General features: G+C 39.0%; 1 protein-coding gene across 9 annotated transcripts in view; it reads left to right on the forward strand.

The window, feature by feature from the left end:
• Positions 1-18699, forward strand: part of LOC147003503 (sulfotransferase 2A2-like) — a 70393-nt gene that overhangs the window by 24263 nt on the left and 27431 nt on the right. For 6 of the 9 annotated variants that reach the window (XM_085842165.1, XM_085842168.1, XM_085842167.1 and 3 more), the window contains exon 5: positions 11201-11378. In XM_085842165.1, coding sequence (XP_085698291.1) covers positions 11201-11378 — 178 coding nt within the window. Of the gene's footprint in view, positions 1-11200; positions 11379-14201; positions 14326-18699 lie in introns of all 9 variants that reach the window. The other 3 variants (XM_085842163.1, XM_085842161.1, XM_085842164.1) reach the window with 1 other exon arrangement.

Below are 18699 nucleotides of genomic sequence, written 5' to 3' on the forward strand. Positions count from 1 at the left end.
AAAAAAGATGTAAATTGGGCATGGGATCTAGAAAAACAGGGAGAAAGCCGAAGATCGAAGATCTGTTGTCAGCCAACCTACTTCCCTCAAGAGATGGAGAAAAATATATATTTAAAAAAGTAAAAGTGCAACCAGACAAAAATTGAAAGTTGAAACTATTCAAAAATAAATTTGACCTCATAGTGTTATCTCTCAGGAAGCAGGAGGGAGGAACCTGGGAGGGAAAGTGTATGGGGGGACTGGGACAGAGAGGTGAACCTGATACAGTACTGGGTGAAGGAAAAGGACTGAAACTCTGATGCCCAGCAGAAAGAATGGAAACAGGCATCCTCTGAAAATAGGAGTTGGGGGGGGGGGACACGCTCCAGAATGCAGAATGGTTAGTTCATACTGTTGTTCCACATAGAGGGTTGCAGATCCTTTTAGCTCCTTGGGTAATTTCTCTAGCTCCTCCACTGGGGGCCCTGTGATCCATCAAAGAACTGACTGTGAGCATCCACTTCTGTGTTTGCTAGGCCATGGTATATTCTCACAAGAGATATCTATATCAGGGTCCTTTCAGCAAAATCTTGCTAGTGTGTGTAATGGTGTCAGTGTTTGTGGTTGATAATAGGATGGATCCCCGGGTCTGGCAGTCTCTAGATGGTCCATCCTTTCATCTTAGCTCCAATCTTTGTCTCTGTAACTCCTTCCATGGGTGTTTTGTTCCCAATTCTAAGAAGGAGCAAAGGGTCTACACTTTCATCTTTATTCTTCTTGAGTTTAATGTGTTTTGCAAATTATATCTTGTATCTTGGGTATCCTAAGTTTCTGGGTTAATATCCACTTATCAGTGATTACATATCATGCGACTTCTTTTTTTTAATTTTTAATATTTTTATTACATATTTTCCTCAATTACATTTCCAATGCTATCCCAAAAGTCCCCCATACCGCCCCCAACTTCCCTACCCACCCATTCCCATTCTTTTAGCCCTGGCATTCCCCTATATTGGGGCATATAAAGTTTGCAAGTCCAATGGGCCTCTCTTTCCAGTGAGGGCCGACTAGGCCATCTTTCGATACATATGCAGCTAGAGACAAGAGCTCCAGGGTACTGGTTAGTTCATCATGTTGTTCCAACTATAGGGTTGCAGATCCCTTTAGCTCCTTGGGTACTTTCTCTAGCTTCTCCATTGGGAGCCCTGTGATACATCCAATAGCTGACTGTGAGCATCCACTCCTGTGTTTGCTAGGCCCTGGCATAGTCTCAGAGACAGCTATATTTGGGTTCTTTCAGGAAAATCTTGCTAGTTTATGAAACGGTGTCAGCGTTTGGAAGCTGATTATGGGATGGATCCCTGGATATGGCAGTCTCTAGATGGTCCATCCTTATATCACAGCTTGAAACTTTGTCTCTGAAACTCCTTCCATGGGTGTTTTGTTCCCAATTCTAAGAAGGGGCATATTGTCCACACTTTGGTCTTCATTCTTCTTGAGTTTCATGCATTTAGCAAATTGTATCTTATATCTTTGGTATCCTAAGTTTTGGGCTAATATCCACTTATCAGTGAATACATATTGTGTGAGTTATTTTGTGATTGTGTTACCTCACTCAAGATGATGCCCTCCAGGTCCATCCATTTGGCTAGGAATTTCATAAATTCATTCTTTTTAATAGCTGAGTAGTACTCCATTGTGTAAATGTACCATGATTTCTGTATCCATTCCTATGTTGAGGGGCAACAGGGTTCTTTCCAGCTTCTGGCTATTATAAATTGGGCTGCGATGAACATAGTGGAGCATGTGTCCTTCTTACCGGTTGGGACATCTTCTGGATATATGCCCAGGAGTGGTATTGCTGGATCCTCCGGTAGTACTATGTCCAATTTTCTGAGGAACCACCAGACTGATTTCCAGAAAGGTGGTACAAGCTTGCAATCCCACCAACAATGGAGAAGTGTTCCTCTTTGTCCACATCCTCGCCAGCATCTGCTGTCACCTGAATTTTTGATCTTAGCCATTCTGACTGGGGTGAGGTGGAAAGTCAGGGTTGTTTTGATTTGCATTTCCCTGATGATTAAGGATGTTGAACATTTTTTTCAGGTGCTTCTCTGCTATTTGGTATTCCTCAGGTGAGAATTCTTTGTTCAGTTCTGAGCCCCATTTTTTAATGGGGTTATTTGCCTTTCTGGAGTCCACCTTCTTGAGTTCTTTATATATATTGAATATTAGTCCCTTATCTGATTTAGGGTAGGTAAAGATCCTTTCCCAATCTGTTGGTGGTTTTTTTTGTCTTATTGATGGTGTCTTTTACCTTGCAGAAGCTTTGCAGTTTCATGAGGTCCCACTTGTCAATTCTCGATCTTACAGCACAAGCCATTGCTGTTCTATTCAAGAATTTTTCCCCTGTGCCCATATCTTCAAGGCTTTTCCCCACTTTCTCCTCTATAAGTTTCAGTGTCTCTGGTTTTATGTGAAGTTCCTTGATCCACTTAGACTTGACCTTAGTACAAGGAGATAGGAATGGATCGATTCGCATTCTTCTACATGTTAACAACCAGGTGTGCCAGCACCATTTGTTGAAAATGCTGTCTTTCTTCCACTGGATGGTTTTAGCTCCCTTGTCGAAGATCAAGTGACCATAGGTGTGTGGCTTCATTTCTGGGTCTTCAATTCTATTCCATTGGTCCATTTGTTTGTCACTATACCAGTACCACGCAGTTTTTACCACAATTGCTCTGTAGTAAAGCTTTAGGTCCGGCATGGTGATTCCACCAGAGGTTCTTTTATCCTTCAGAAGAGTTTTTGCTATCCTAGGTTTGTTGTTATTCCAGATGAATTTGAAGATTGCACTTTCTAATTCGTTGAAGAATTGAGTTGGAATTTTGATGGGGATTTCATTGAATCTGTAGATTGCTTTTGGCAAGATAGCCATTTTTACAATGTTGATCCTGCCAATCCATGAGCATGGGAGATCTTTCCATCTTCTGAGATCTTCTATAATTTCTTTCTTCAGAGACTTGAAGTTTTTATTATACAGATCTTTCACTTCCTTAGTTAGAGTCACGCCAAGATATTTTATATTATTTGTGACTCTTGAGAAGGGTGTTGTTTCCCTAATTTCTTTCTCAGCCTGTTTATTCTTTGTGTAGAGAAAGGCCATTGATTTGTTTGAGTTAATTTTATATCCAGCTACTTCACCGAAGCTGTTTATCAGGCTTAGGAGTTCTCTGGTGGACTTTTTAGGGTCACTTATATATACTATCATATCATCTGCAAAAAGTGATATTTTGACTTCATCTTTTCCAATTTGTATCCCTTTGATCTCCTTTTGTTGTCGAATTGCTCTGGCTAGGACTTCAAGTACAATGTCGAATAGGTATGGAGAAAGTGGACAGCCTTGTCTAGTCCCTGATTTTAGAGGGATTGCTTCAAGCTTCTCACCATTTACTTTGATGCTGGCTACTGGTTTGCTGTAGATTGCTTTTTATCATGTTTAGGTATGGGCCTTGAATTCCAGATCTTTCCAAGACTTTTATCATGAATGGGTGTTGGATCTTGTCAAATGCTTTTTCCGCATCTAACGAGATGACCATGTGGTTTTTGTCTTTAAGTTTGTTTATATACTGGATTACATTGATAGGTTTCCGTATATTGAACCATCCCTGCATCCCTGGGATGAAACCTACTTGTTCAGGATGGATGATTGTTTTGATATGTTCTTGGATTCGGTTAGCAAGAACTTTATTGAGGATTTTTGCATCAATATTCATAAGGGATATTGGTCTGAAGTTTTCTATCTTTGTTGGGACTTTTTGTGGTTTAGGTATCAGAGTAATTGTGGCTTCATAGAATGAGTTGGGTAGAGTACCTTCTGTTTCTATTTTGTGGAATAGTTTGTGAAGAACTGGGATTAGATCTTCTTTGAAGGTCTGATAGAACTCTGCACTAAACCCATCTGGTCCTGGGCTTTTTTTGGTTGGGAGACTATTAATGACTGCTTCTATTTCTTTGGTGGATATAGGGCTGTTTAAATCATTAACCTCATCTTGATTCAACTTTGGTACCTGGTATCTGTCTAGGAACTTCTCCATTTCATCCAGGTTCTCCAGTTTGGTTGAGTATAGCCTTTGGTAGAAGGATCTGATGGTGTTTTGGATGTCTTCAGGATCTGTTGTTATGTCTCCTTTTTCATTTCTGATTTTGTTAATTAGAATGCTTTCCCTGTGCCCTCTAGTGAGTCTGGCTAAGGGTTTATCTATCTTGTTGATTTTCTCAAAGAACCAGCTCCTTGATTGGTTGATTCTTTGGATAGTTCTTCTTGTTTCCACTTGGTTGATTTCGCCCCTGAGTTTGATTATTTCCTGCTGTCTACTCCTCTTGGGTGAATTTGCTTCCTTTTGTTCTAGTGCTTTTAGGTGTGTTGTCAAGCTGCTAATGTGTGCTCTCTCTAGTTTCTTTTTGGAGGCACTCAGAGCTATGAGTTTTCCTCTTAGAAATGCTTTCATTGTGTCCCATAAGTTTGGGTATATTGTGGCTTCATTTTCATTGAACTCTAAAAAGTCCTTAATTTTTTTCTTTATTCCTTCCTTGCCAAAGTTATCATTGAGAAGAGTGTTGTTCAGATTCCACGTGATTGTTGGCTTTCTATTATGTATTTTGTTATTGAAGATCAGCCTTCGTCCATGGTGATCTGATATGATGCATGGGACAATTTCAATATTTTTGTATCTGTTGAGGCCTGTTTTGTGACCAATTATGTGGTCAATTTTGGAGAAGGTACCATGAGGTGCTGAGAAGAAGGTATATCCTTTTGTTTTAGGATAGAATGATCTGTAGATATCTGCCAGATCCAGTTGATTCATAACTTCTGTTAGTTTCACTGTGTCCCTGTTTAGTTTCTGTTTCCCTGATCTGTCCATTGGTGAAAGTGGTGTGTTGAAGTCTCCCACTATTATTGTATGAGGTGCAATGTGTACTTTTAGATTTACTAAACTTTCTTTAATGAATGTGGCTGCCTTTGTATTTGGAGCATAGATATTCAGGATTGAGAGATCATCTTGGAGGATTTTACCTTTGATGAGTATGAAGTGCCCCTCCCTATCTTTTTTGATGACTTTGGGTTGGAAGTCAATCTTATCAGATATTAGAATGGCTACTCCAGCTTTTTCTTCATACCATTTGCTTGGAAAATTGTTTTCCAGCCTTTCATTCTGAGGTAGTGTCTATCTTTTTCTCTGAGATGAGTTTCCTGTAAGCAGCAAAATGTTGGGTCTTGTTTGTGTAGCCAGTTTGTTAGTCTATGTCTTTTTATCGGGGAGTTGAGTCCATTGATATTAAGAGATATTAAGTAAAAGTAATTGTTGTTTCCTGTTATTTTTGTTGTTAAAGTTGGCATTCTGTTCTTGTGGCTGTCTTCTTTTAGGTTTGTTGAGGGATTATCTTCTTGTTGTTTCTAGGGCGTGGTTCCCGTCCTTGTATTGGTTTTTTTCTGTTATTATCCTTTGAAGGGCTGGATTCGTGGAGAGATAATATATGAATTTGGTTTTGTCGTGGAATACTTTGGTTTCTCCATCTATGTTAATTGAGAGTTTGGCTGGGTATAGTAGCCTGGGCTGGAATTTGAATTCTTTTAGTGTCTGTATAACATCTGTCCAGGATCATCTGGCTTTCATAGTCTCTGGTGAAAAATCTGGTGTAATTCTGATAGGCTTGCCTTTATATGTTACTTGGCCTTTTTCTCTTACTGCTTTTAGTATTCTATCTTTATTTAGTGCATTTGTTGTTCTGATTATTATGTGTCAGGAGGTATTTCTTTTCTGGTCCAGTCTATTTGGAGTTCTGTAGGCTTCTTGTATGTTCATGGGCGTCTCTTTCTTTAGATTTGGGAAGTTTTCTTCTATAATTTTGTTGAAGATGTTTGCTGGTCCTTTGAGTTGAAAATCTTCATTCTCATCCACTCCTATTATCCGTAGGTTTGGTCTTCTCATTGTGTCCTGTATTTCCTGGATGTTTTGAGTTAGGATCTTTTTTTCATTTTCCATTTTCCTTGATTGTTGTGCCGATGTTCTCTATGGAATCTTCTGCACCCGAGATTCTCTCTTCCATCTCTTGTATTCTGTTGCTGATGCTTGCATCTATGGTTCCAGATTTCTTTCCTAGGGTTTCTATCTCCAGTGTTGCCTAATTTTGGGTTTTCTTTATTGTGTCTATTTCCCTTTTTAGGTCTAGTATGGTTTTGTTCATTTCCATCATCTCTTTGGATGTGTTTTCCTGTTTTTCTTTAAGGACTTCTACCTGTTTGATTGTGTTATCCTGCTTTTCTTTAAGGACTTGTAACTCTTTAGCAATGTTCTCCTGTATTTCTTTAAGTGAGTTATTAAAGTCCTTCTTGATGTCCTCTACCATCATCATGAGATATGCTTTTAAATCCAGGTCTAGCTTTTCAGGTGTGTTGGGGTGCCCTGGACTGGGCGAAGTGGGAGTGCTGGGTTCTGATGATGGTGAGTGGTCTTGGTTTCTGTTAGTAAGATTCTTACGTTTACCTCTCGCCATCTGGTAATCTCTGGAGTTGTTATAGTTGTCTCTGTTTAGAGATTGTTCTTCTGGTGATTCTGATTACCGTCTATCAAGAGACCTGGGAGACAGGCTCTCTCCTCTGAGTTTCAGTGGTTAGAGCACTCTCTGCTGACAAGCTCTCCTCTTAAAGGGAAGGTGTACAGATATCTGGTGTTTGGACCTCCTCCTGGCCGAAGAAGAAGGCCCAAAACAGGACCTTTCCCAGATGCTGTGTTGCTTTGGCAGGTTACAGAAGCTGTTAACTTCTGTGGTGCACACTCTCACCTGTGCAGACTAAGTTCCTAAGTTCGGCAGAATCCCGGATCCAAGATGGCGCTCCCTGCTCCTGAGGCAGTGGGCTCCCATGCAGGGCAGACCACTGTCTTCCGGCTGGGAGGGTGCCGGATGTCTGCGGCCCCAAAAGGGTGCTGCCTCAGCAGCTCTGTGGCTCCCGCCTGTCCCAGAAGCTGTCTGCCTCTGTGGTGCTCACTCTCACCTGTGCAGACTAAGTTCCTAAGTTCAGCAGAGTCCTGGAGCCAAGATGGCGCTCCCGTGCAGGGCGGACCACTGTCCTCCAACTGGGAGGGCGCTGGATGTCTGCTGCCCCAAAAGGGTGCTGCCTCAGAAGGCTCTGTGGCTCCCGGGTGCCCCAGAAGCTTTCTGTCTTTGTGGTGCTCACTCTCACCTGTGCAGACTAAGTTCCGAAGTTCGGCTGAGTCCTGGAGCCAAGATGGCACTCCGTGCAGGGCGGACCACTGTATCATGTGACTTCTTTTGTGGTTGGGTTACCTCACTCAGGATGATGCCCTCCAGGTCCATCCATTTGCCTAGGAATTTCATAAATTCATTCTTTTTAATAGCTGAGTAGTACTCCATTGTGTAAATGTACCACATTTTCTGTATCCATTCCTCTGTTGAGGGACATCTGGGTTCTTTCTAGCTTCTGACCATTATAAATAAGGCTGCTATGAACATAGTGGAGCAGGTGTCCAACTTACTGGTTGGAACATCTTCTGGATATATGCCCAGGAGTGGTATTGCGGGATTCTCCGGTAGTACTATGTCCAATTTTCTGAGGAACCACCAGACTGATTTCCAGAGTGGTTGTACCAGCTTGCAATCCCACCAACAATGAAGGAGTGTTCCTTTTTCTCCACATCCTCGCCAGCATCTACTGTCACCTGAATTTTTAATCTTAGCCATTTTGATTGGTGTTAGGTGGAATCTCAAGGTTGTTTTGATTTGCATTTCTCTGATGATTAACGATGCTGAATATTTTTTGAGGTGCTTCTGAGCCACTTGGTATTCCTCGGGTGAGAATTCTTTGATAAGCACTGCACCTCATTTTTAATGGGGTTATTTGATTTTTTTGGAGTCCCCCTTCTTGAGTTCTTTTTATATATGTTGGATATTAGTCCCCTATCTGAATTAGTATAGGTAAAGATCCTTTCCCAATCTCTTGGTGGCCTTTTTGTCTTATTGACAGTGTCTTTTGCCTTACAGAATCTTTGCAATTTTATAAGGTCCCATTTGTTGATACTCCATCTTACAGCACAAGCTATTGCTGTTCTATTCAGGAATTTTTCCCCTGTGACCATGTCTTCAAGGCTTTTCCCCACTTTCTCCTCTATAGGTTTCACTGTCTCTGGTTTTATGTGGAGTTCCTTGATCCACTTAGATTTGACCTTAGTACAAGAAGATAGGAATGGATCAATTCACATTCTTCTACATGATAACAACCAGTAGTACCAGCACCATTTGTTGAAAATGCTGTCTTTTTTCCACTGGATGGTTTTAGCTCCCTTGTCAAAGATCAAGTGACCATAGGAGTGTGGGTTCATATCTGGGTCTTCAATTCTATTCCATTGATCTACTTGTCTGTCATTATACCAGTACCATGCAGTTTTTATCACAATTGCTCTGTAGTACAGCTTTAGGTGAGGCATGGTATTTCCAACAGAGGTTCTTTTATCCTTCAGAAGAGTTTTTGCTAACCTAGGATTTTTGTTATTCCGGATGAATTTGCACATTTCCCTTTCAAATTCGTTGAAGAACTGATTTGAAATTTTGATGGGGATGGCATTGGATCTGTAGATTGCTTTTGGCAAGATAGCCATTTTTACTATATTGATCCTGCCAATCCATGAGCATGGGAGATCTTTCCATCTTCAGAGATCTTTAATTTCTTTTAAAAAGACTTGTAGTTTTTAATCATACAGATCTTTCACTTCCTTTGTTAGAGTCACACCAAGGTATTTTATAATATTTGTGACTATTGAGAATGGTGTTGTTTCCCTAATTTCTTTCTCAGCCATTTTATCCTTGGTGTACAGAAAAAGACCATTGACTTGTTTGAGTTAATTTTATATCCAACTACTTTACTGAATCTGTTTATCAGGTTTAGGAGTTATCTGGTGGAATTTTTAGGGTCACTTATATATATTATCATATCATCTGCAAAAAGTGATATTTGGACTTCTTCCTTTCCAATTTGTATCCCCTTGATATCCTTTTGTTCTCGAACTAGGACTTCAAGTACTAAGTTGAATAGGTAGGGAGAGAGTGGGCATCCTTTTCTAGTCCCTGATTTTCCTGGGATTGCTTCCAGTTTCTCATCATTTACTTTGATGTTGGCTACTGGTTTGCTGTAGATTGCTTTTATCATGTGTAGGTATGGGCCTTGAATTCCTGAACTTTCCAAGACTTTTATCATGAATGGGTGTTGGATTTTGTCAAATGATTTACCTGAATCTAAGGAGATGATCATGTGGTTTTTGTCTTTGAGTTTGTTTATATAATGGAATACTTTGATGGGTTTTCATGTATTAAACCATCCCTGCATCCCTGGAATGAAACCTACTTGGTCAGGATGGATGATTGTTTTGATGTGTTCTTGGCTTCAGTTATTGAGAACTTTATTGAGTATTTTGGCATCGATATTCATAAGGGAAATTGATCTGAACTTCTCTATTTTTGTTGGGTCTCTCTGTGGTTTAGGTATCATAGTAATTGTGGCTTCATAGAATGAATTGGGTAGAGTACCTTCTGCTTCTATTTTGTGGAATAGTTTGTGAAGAACTGGAATTAGATCTTCTTTGAAGGTCTGATAGAACTCTGCACTAAACCCATCTGGTCCTGGGCTTTTGTTGGTTGGGAGATTATAAATGACAGCTTCTATTTCTTTAGGGGATATAGGAGTGTTTATAACATTAACCTGATCCTGATGTAACTTTGGTACCTGGTATCTGTCTAGAAATTTGTCCATTTCATCCAGGTTCTCCAGTTTTGCTGATTATAGCCTTTTATAGAAGGATCTGATGGTGTTCTGGATTTCTTCAGGATCTGTTTTTTTGTGTCCCTTTTCATTCCTGATTTTGTTAATTAGGAATCTGTCCCTGTGCCCTCTAGTGAGTCTGGCTAAGGGATTATCTATCTTGTTGATTTTCTCAAAAAATCAGCTCCATGTTTGGTTGATTCTTTGAATAGTTGGTTTTGTTTCCACTTGGTTGATTTCCCCCCTGAGTTTGATTATTTCCTGCTGTCTACTCCTCTTGGGTAAATTTGCTTCCTTTTGTTCTAGAGCGTTTAGGTGTGTTGTCAAGCTGCTAGTGTTTGCTCTCTCTAGTTTCTTTTTGGAGGCACTCAGAGCTATGAGTTTCCCTCTTAAAAATGCTTTCATTGTGTCCCATAAGTTTGGTTATGTTGTGGGTTTATTTTCATTAAACTCTAAAAAGTCTTTAATTTCTTTCTTTATTCCTTCCTTTACCAATGTATCATTGAGAAGAATGTTAATAAGTTTCCACGTGAATATTGCCTTTCTAATATTTTTGTTGTTATTGAAGACCATCCTTAGTCCATGGTGATCTGATAAGATGCGTGGGACAATTTCAATATTTTTGTATCTGTTGAGGCCTGTTTTGTTACCAATTATATGGTTTTTGGAGAAGGTATCATGAGGTGCTGAGAAGAAGGTATATCCTTTTGTTTTAGAATAAAATGTTCTGTAGATATCTGATAAATCCATTTGTTTCATAATTTCTGTTAGTTTCACTGTGTCCCTGTTTAGTTTCTCTTTCCACGATCTGTCCATTGATGAGAGTCGTGTGTTGAAGTATCCCAGTATTATTGTGCGAGGTCCAATGTATGGTTTGAGTTTTACTAAAGTCTCTTTAAGTAATATGGCTGCCCTTGAATTTGGAGCTAGATATTCAGAATTGAGAGATGTGAGGCCCTTTCTTAAGAAAAAACATAAAAAAACCTCAGTATACTGAGTGACTGTGTCAGCACATACCTTGATCTCAGCACTATGGAGATAGAAACAGGAGGGTCTGAAGTTCAATGTCATGATGCTCCAAAAAGCAGTTTAAATTTAACCTTGGGTTTATGAGAACCTCTCCTCCCTAAAAAGAATCCCCAGCCTTTGTCTTTCAGAGACCATAGATGAGCCACAATGCAAGCTCACTCAATATATAAATATTAAGTGTGAGTCCTTCCTCCCTTTGTTCCATTTCTTTTATTGCCTAATTCCTTTCATGCTCTCTCATTTAATGATGCCCTTTTCACAATGCTTTTATCATCCCCATCCATAGATCCTATTTTTGAATCCTTTCTCTCAGTGTTCTCTGTTTATTGCCCTCATTTCAGTTTCTTCCTCTTTTAGGATACAAAGGGAACCATAAAGAAGATCTGTGACTTCCTAGGGAAAAAATTAGGGCCAGATGAGCTGGATCTCGTCCTCAAGTACAGCTCTTTCCAAGCCATGAAAGAAAACAGGATGTCTTGTTTACATCTCATTAAGGAAGATCTGGTTACTATTGGCTTGAAACTCATGAGAAAAGGTAAAGAGATTGTCTACCTTCAGAATATGTCAGAACATGTGAAGGGTTTGTTGTGCCAATGAAGCTCTAAGTAGTTGTTGAGAATGTACTGAAAGTCACTGCTTATCACTGATAGGTTCTCACAGACATGACAGGGAAAGTTTTTATGGAGAAGATGTGGGTTTAAGACATTCTGCAAAGTTGATTTATTCTGGGAAATGAACTTGAGATTGCAGATGGTCATGTCCAATAACTTCAATGAAAAAAAAATGGGAAAGTAGTCAGTGTTCTATGAGGCATTGTAAAGTTCCCTGTATCCTATTCCTCATCTCTAAAATATAATATAAAAAGTGTAATGCAGGAGACCAAGATATATCTAATATGATAACCATAGAACCACAAAAAAATCACATTAACAGCTGGAAAAGATTTTGAACAGGTCAAGATTGCCGCCCAATGTAAGGCAAGATTATACTCCAATAGAATTTAAAAAAGTTTCTAGTGTTAAAATCTGATGTTATTTGCCATCCTATGTTTAGTTTACTTTATGTTCATGAACCTTCTCTTCTTTGGAATTATCTGTCCTGGGAGGGGAATTTCAATCCTCTCTATTATGTGCCAACTCCTCTCTATTCTGGGAGCAGTTTTTGTGTGTGTGGTTTCATTTGTGTACAGTTCTAGAGTGAATTTGCCAGAATGAATCAGACCTTGAGGCTCACCCAGACCTAATTATATAATGATAGGTGAAGAGTAGAAGAAAGAAGGTGCCAGTCATCAGATATTTAGCAATGAATAAAAACATGGGTATAAATTAATGAAGTAAAAAGTTATGAGTTTAATTTTCATTATCCATAATTAAAATGTTTCAGTCTTTACCTACAATTGACTGATTTGGAGTGTGAGATTTGGAAACTAACAATATAATGATATCAGGAGTTTTGGTAGAAAAAAGGAAATCAAAGTAGTTACCACATTGTATTTAATCCAGTAGTCTTATTATCCAAATAATAGGAAATTGTGACTGAGATGTAAACATAAAGATATGTCAGCACTAGCTAAAAGAAAATGGAAATCTATACACTAAAGATCAAGGCATGTAGAAGAATAAACTGTTCTTTCCAGCTGCCCTCAGACTCGTGCACTCCAGACTCTGTGGAGACATATTTCTCTGCACTAGAAATGAATGTCTCACCTAAGCAAAGTGGTCTGTTCCTAGATTTCCTATAATGAATGAGAATTTAGCAGAGTTAACACAGTGCAAGAAAATAAAAGTCTGTTATTACATACCTAAAAGAATGAATTAGCTCTGTTATTAGCAAAAGAATAAGGAACCTGACAAGCGAAATCATTAGCATAGACAAATCAGAGCAGATGTAATAGAATTTAAGACAAAATTCCATGAAGACAACTGTTGTTTCAGCTTTTCCAGGAAGATTCTTTTAGGATGAGACCACACTTGGATTTAATATCTTCCAAATACAAATACTATTTGTCATGCAGCACAGATGATAGCAAGAATACATATATAAATACATACACTAGTTATAATATAGTTCTGCCAAAATACTTGATAAGACTTCATTAGTCTTTTGAAATTTAATTATCCTAGTGATTTTATGGAGCGTTTTTTTCATTTGAAGACAGCTTTTTTGGGGGGATTATTTTTCTTATACTAGTGTGACACCAATAGCCAGTAACCCACCTAACTCTGGTAACCAGGTCACTGATGGGGGACACAAAATACATTACCCAGTTGCTTCACTAATTCATTATAGAGAATGATGAAATTGATATGTCTGGAAATACCATTGAAAGGAAAATGTATATAAAGATAATATTTATCCTCTAAATTCCTCTATCAGATTGGTGCCATTTTTGAATCATCAAAATATGAGCAAATCATAGATAATGATAAACAAAGTTCATTATTTACCATTAGATAACCTAATTCCCTAAATCATAAAGCATTAAAAAGCTGTATTAAGTGTTAGACTTGCCTGAGCTAGGAGGAATTCACTAGATGTATTTTCCCATATCCTTTAATTGTTCTTATCTCAAGACACAAGAAATTATCTTTTATTGCCTCTGTAGAGCTACTTTGTAAGATTTATCCCAGAGACTCAATCATTCAAGTTATTGAGATGTATCTGTTTTTAATCTCCAAGTGATGATTTTCCACGTGCAATTTTAGTCATTGTAGTTCAATATTTAGACTCTGTAGGAAATGCACACTAGAGAGATATTCAGCAACTGTTTGGTTGACAAGACTTTGTAAAGGCAATGCCACAATAAAAACATGTATAGGAAATATATTCTGGCAAACCTCAAAATTCCCAGCCCTGATTATTTCACAGTACATGTTTAATGGACCTTAAGAAGGCATTATTCAGAGTCAAAAAGGGAAAATGACCCAAAGACAACAGAAGAAACCAGTCATCTTCAAGCCAAAAAGAAAATCCTACAAAGATTTATACAATACTCTGATGTGAAATCTGCAGCCTTTAGAATTATGAAGAAGTTCTTTTTCAACAAGAGTTAAGCCAGGACAAGTCCCTTCCAGTAGGAGCCAGCACCAGGTCACCTTTGGCTCAGATTCCGCGGACACCCCCAAGGTCCCCTACAGGACTCTCCACCCGATCTTAAGACCACCAATGAGTGGCACACAACTTCTACTCCTAAGCAATTTCTCAGGACCTGAGACAGCATTAGGGAAGTAGGAAAGCCGGCCTGACCAGGGTCACAAGTCCCTTCCAGTCAGCTCTAGCACTTGGTCACCAGGGCTCAGAGTCAGCGGACACCCCCAAGGTCCCTAGAGGACAGCTTCTGAGACAGACCCCGTTTCAGGCTCCAGACATCTGGGAACCTCCACTGCCAGAGGAGAGGTGTCTGCTCTGCCTGGGAGGGCTTTGCCGGAGCTCCTGGGGGATCCATCTTGGTTCCTGCATCCCTCTGAGACTAGTCTGTGCAGGTGAGTGTGGACTACAGAAGCTAACAGCTTCTGTGACAGGCAGAAGCAACACAGCTTCTGGGACAGGTCCTGTTTTGGGCCTTCATCTTCTGCCAGGAGGGAGTCCCAAACACCAGGTATCTGTGCACCTTCCCTGTAAGAGGAGAGCTTGCATGCAGAGAGTACTCTGACCACTGAAACTCAGAGGAGAGAGCTAGTCTCCCAGGTCTGCTGATAGAGGCTAACAGAATCACGGGATGAACAAGCTCTAACCAGAGACAACTATAACAACTAATTCCAGAGATTGTCAGATGGTGAAAGGCAAGTGTAAGAATCTTACTAACAGAAACCAAGACCAATCACCATCATCATAATGTAGCACTCCCTCCTCCCCCAGTCCTGGGCAGCCCAACACACCCGAAAAGCTAGACCCAGATTTAAAAGCATATCTCATGATGATGGTAGAGGACATCAAGAAGGACTTTAATAACTCACTTAAAGAAATGCACGAGAACACTACAAAGAGTTACAAGTCCTTAAAGTAAAACAGGAAAACACATCCAAACAGGTGACGGAAATGAACAAAACAATACTAGACCTAAAAAGGGAAGTAGACACAATAAAGAAAACCCAAAGTGAGGCAACGCTGGAGATAGAAACCCTAGGAAAGAACTCTGGAACCATAGATGCAATCATCAGCAACAAAATACAAGAGATAGAAGAGAGAATCTCAGGTGCAGAAGAATCCATAGAGAACATCTACACAACAATCAAAGTAAATGCAAAATGCAAAAAGATCTTAACTCAAAACATCCAGGAAATCCAGGACACAATGAGAAGACCAAACCTACAAATTAATAGGAATTGATAAGAATGAAGATTTTCAACTTAAAGGGCCAGCAAATGTCTTCAACAAAATTATAGAAGAAAACTTCCCAAACCTAAAGAATGACATGCCCATGAACATACAAGAAGCCTACAAAACTCCAAATAGACTGGACCAGAAAAGAAATTCCTCCCGACACATAATAATCAGAACAGCAAATGCACTAAATAAATATAGAATATTAAAAGCACTAAGGGAAAGGGGTCAAGTAACACATAAAGGCAGGCCTATCAGAAATACACCAGACTTTTCACCAGAGATTATGAAAGCCAGAAGATCCTGGACAGATGTTATACAGACACTAAGAGAACACAAATGCCACCCCAGGATACTGTACCCATCCAAACTTTCAATTACCATAGATGAAAAACCAAAGTATTCCAAGACAAAACCAAATTCACATATTATCTTTCCACAAATCCATCTCTTCAAAGGATAATAACAGAAAAAAAAAAAAAAAAAAAACAATACCAGGACAGAAACCACGCCCTAGAAAAAGCAAGAAAGTAATCCTTCAACAAACCTAAAAGAAGACAGCTACAAGAGCAGAATGCCATCTCTAACAACAAAAATTATAGGAAGCAACAATTACTTTTCCCTAATATCTCTTAATAGCATTGGACTCAATTCCCCAATAAAAAGACATAGACTAACAAACTAGGTACACAAAGAGGACCCAATATTTTGCTGCTTACAGGAAACCCATTTCAGGGAAAAAGACAGACACTACATCAGAATGAAAGGCTGGAAAACAATTTTGCAAGCAAATGGTCCAAAGAAAGAAGCTGGAGTAGCCATTCTAATATTGAATAAGATCAACTTCTGTAGCCTCCCCTCCCCCAGCCTTAATGGTTCTACTGTTTACACCTGGATGGAGCTTCCTGCTCAATCATTTTGCCATGTTCACGGCTGGAACCTGCTGCTTTGCCATTCCGAAGCCATCACGTGATCACCCTGCTACTAGACCCCAAGATTATTTGGCGGAAATTGGGACCCTCCCCCTTCCTTTATAACTGAGTGCCAAAATAGTAAAAATTGAACCTTGAACAGAGACTTTTGACTTAGTTCCTTCCTTATCTCGCAAACTTCCAACCCAAATTTATCCAAAAAGACAAAGAGGGACACTTCATTCTCATCAAAGGTAAAATCCTCCAAGAGGATCTCTCAATTCTGAATATCTGTACTCCAAATGAAAAGGCAGCCACATTCATTAAAGAAACGTTAATAAAACTCAAAGCACACATTGCACCTCAACAATAATAGAGGGATACTTCAACACACCACTTTCAACAATGGACAGATCATGGAAACAGAAACTAAACAGGGACACAGTGAAAGTAACAGAAGTTATGAAACAAATGGATCTAACAGAAATCTACAGAATATTTTATCCTAAAACTAAAACTTCTCAGCACCTCATGGTACCTTCTCCAAAATTGACCATATTATTGGTCACAAAACAGGCCTCAACAGATACAAAAATATTGAAATTGTCCCATGCATCCTATCAGATCACCATGGACGAAGGCTGATCTTCAATAACAATATAAATAATAAAAAGCCAACATTCACGTGGAAACTGAACAACACCCTTCTCAATGATACCTTGGTCAAGGAAGGAACAAAGAAAGAAATTAAAGACTTTTTAGAGTTTAAGGAAAATAAAGCCACAACACACCCAAACTTATGGGACACAATGAAAGCATTTCTAAGAGGAAAATTCATAGCACTGAGTGCCTCCAAAAAGAAACTAGAGAGAGCACACGGTAGCAGCTTGACAACACACCTAAAAGCTCTAGAACAAAAGGAAGCAAATTCACCCAAGAGGAATAGACAGCAGGAAATAATCAAACTCAGGGGGAAAATCAACCAAGTGGAAACAAGAAGAACTATTCAAACAATCAACCAAACAAGGAGATATTTCTTTGAGAAAATCAACAAGATAGATAAACCCTTAGCCAGACTCACTAGAGGGCACAGGGACAGCATCCTCATTAAGAAAATCAGATATGAAAAGAGAGACAAAACAACATATCCTGAAGAAATCCAGAACATCAGCAGATCCTTCTACAAAAGGCTATAATCAAGAAAACTTGAGAACCTGGATGAGATGGGCAAATTTCTAGACAGATACCAGGTACCAAAGTTAAATCAGGTTCAGTCAAAACAGTCCTATATCACCTAATGAAATAGAAGCAGTTATTTATAATCTCCCAACCAACAAAAGCATTGTACTTGAAGTCCTAGCCACAGCAATTTGACAATAAAAGGAGATCAAGGGAATATAAATTGGAAAGGAAGAAGTCAAAATATCACTTTTTGCAGATGATATGATAGTATATATAACTGACCCTAAAAATTCCACCAGATAACTACTAAATCTGATAAACAGCTTCTGGGATGTAGCTGGATATAAAATTGACTCAAACAATTCAATGGTCTTTCTCTACACAAAGGATAAAAAGACTGAGAAATTAATTAGGGAAACAACACCATTCTCAATAGTCACAAATATTGTAAAATACCTTGCGTGACTCTAACTAAGGAAGTGAAAGATCTCTATGATAAGAATTTCAAGTCTCTGAAGAAAGAAATTAAAGAAGATCTCAGAAGATGGAAAAATCTCCCATGCTCATGAACTGGCAGGATCAATATAGTAAAAATAGCTATCTTGCCAAAAGCAATCTACAGATCCAATGCCATCCCCATCAAACTTCCAACTCAATTCTTCAACGAATTAGAAAGGGCAAAGTGAAAATTCATCTAGAAAAACAAAAAACCTAGGATAGCAAAAGCTCTTCTCTAGGATAAAAGAACCTCTGTTGGAATTACCATGCCTGACCTAAAGCTGTACTACAGAGCAATTGTGATAAAAACTGCATGGTACTGGTATAATGACAGACAAGTAGATCAATGGAACAGAATTGAAGACCCATATATGAACCCACACTCCTATGGTCACTTGATCGTTGACAAGGGAGCTAGAACCATCCAGTGGAAAAAAGAAAGCATTTTCAACAAATGGTGCTGGTACAACTGGTGGTTATCACGTAGAAGAATGTGAATTGATCCATTCCTATCTTCTTGTACTAAGGTCAAATCTAAGTGGATCAAGGAACTCCACATAAAACCAGAGACACTGAAACTTATAGAGGAGGAAGTGGGGAAAAGCGTCGAAGATATGGGCATAGGGGAAAAATTCCTGAATAGAATAGCAATGGCTTGTGCTTTAAGATTGAGAATCGACAAATGGGACCTCATAAATTTGCAAGGCTTCTGAAAGGCAAAAGACACTCTCAATAATACAAAAAGGTCACCAACAGATTGGGAAAGGATTTTTACATATATATATATATATATATATATATATATATATATATATATATATAAAATCCCATATATATAAAGAACTCAAGAAGGTGGACTCCAGACAATCAAATAACCCCATTAAATGGGGTGCAGTGCTAAAAAAGAATTCTCACCTAGGGAATACCGAATGGCTGAGAATC

This window comes from Mus caroli, unplaced genomic scaffold (assembly GCF_978045245.1).
Source record: "Mus caroli unplaced genomic scaffold, Mus_caroli_1 scaffold_8, whole genome shotgun sequence".
Lineage (NCBI taxonomy): Eukaryota > Metazoa > Chordata > Mammalia > Rodentia > Muridae > Mus > Mus caroli.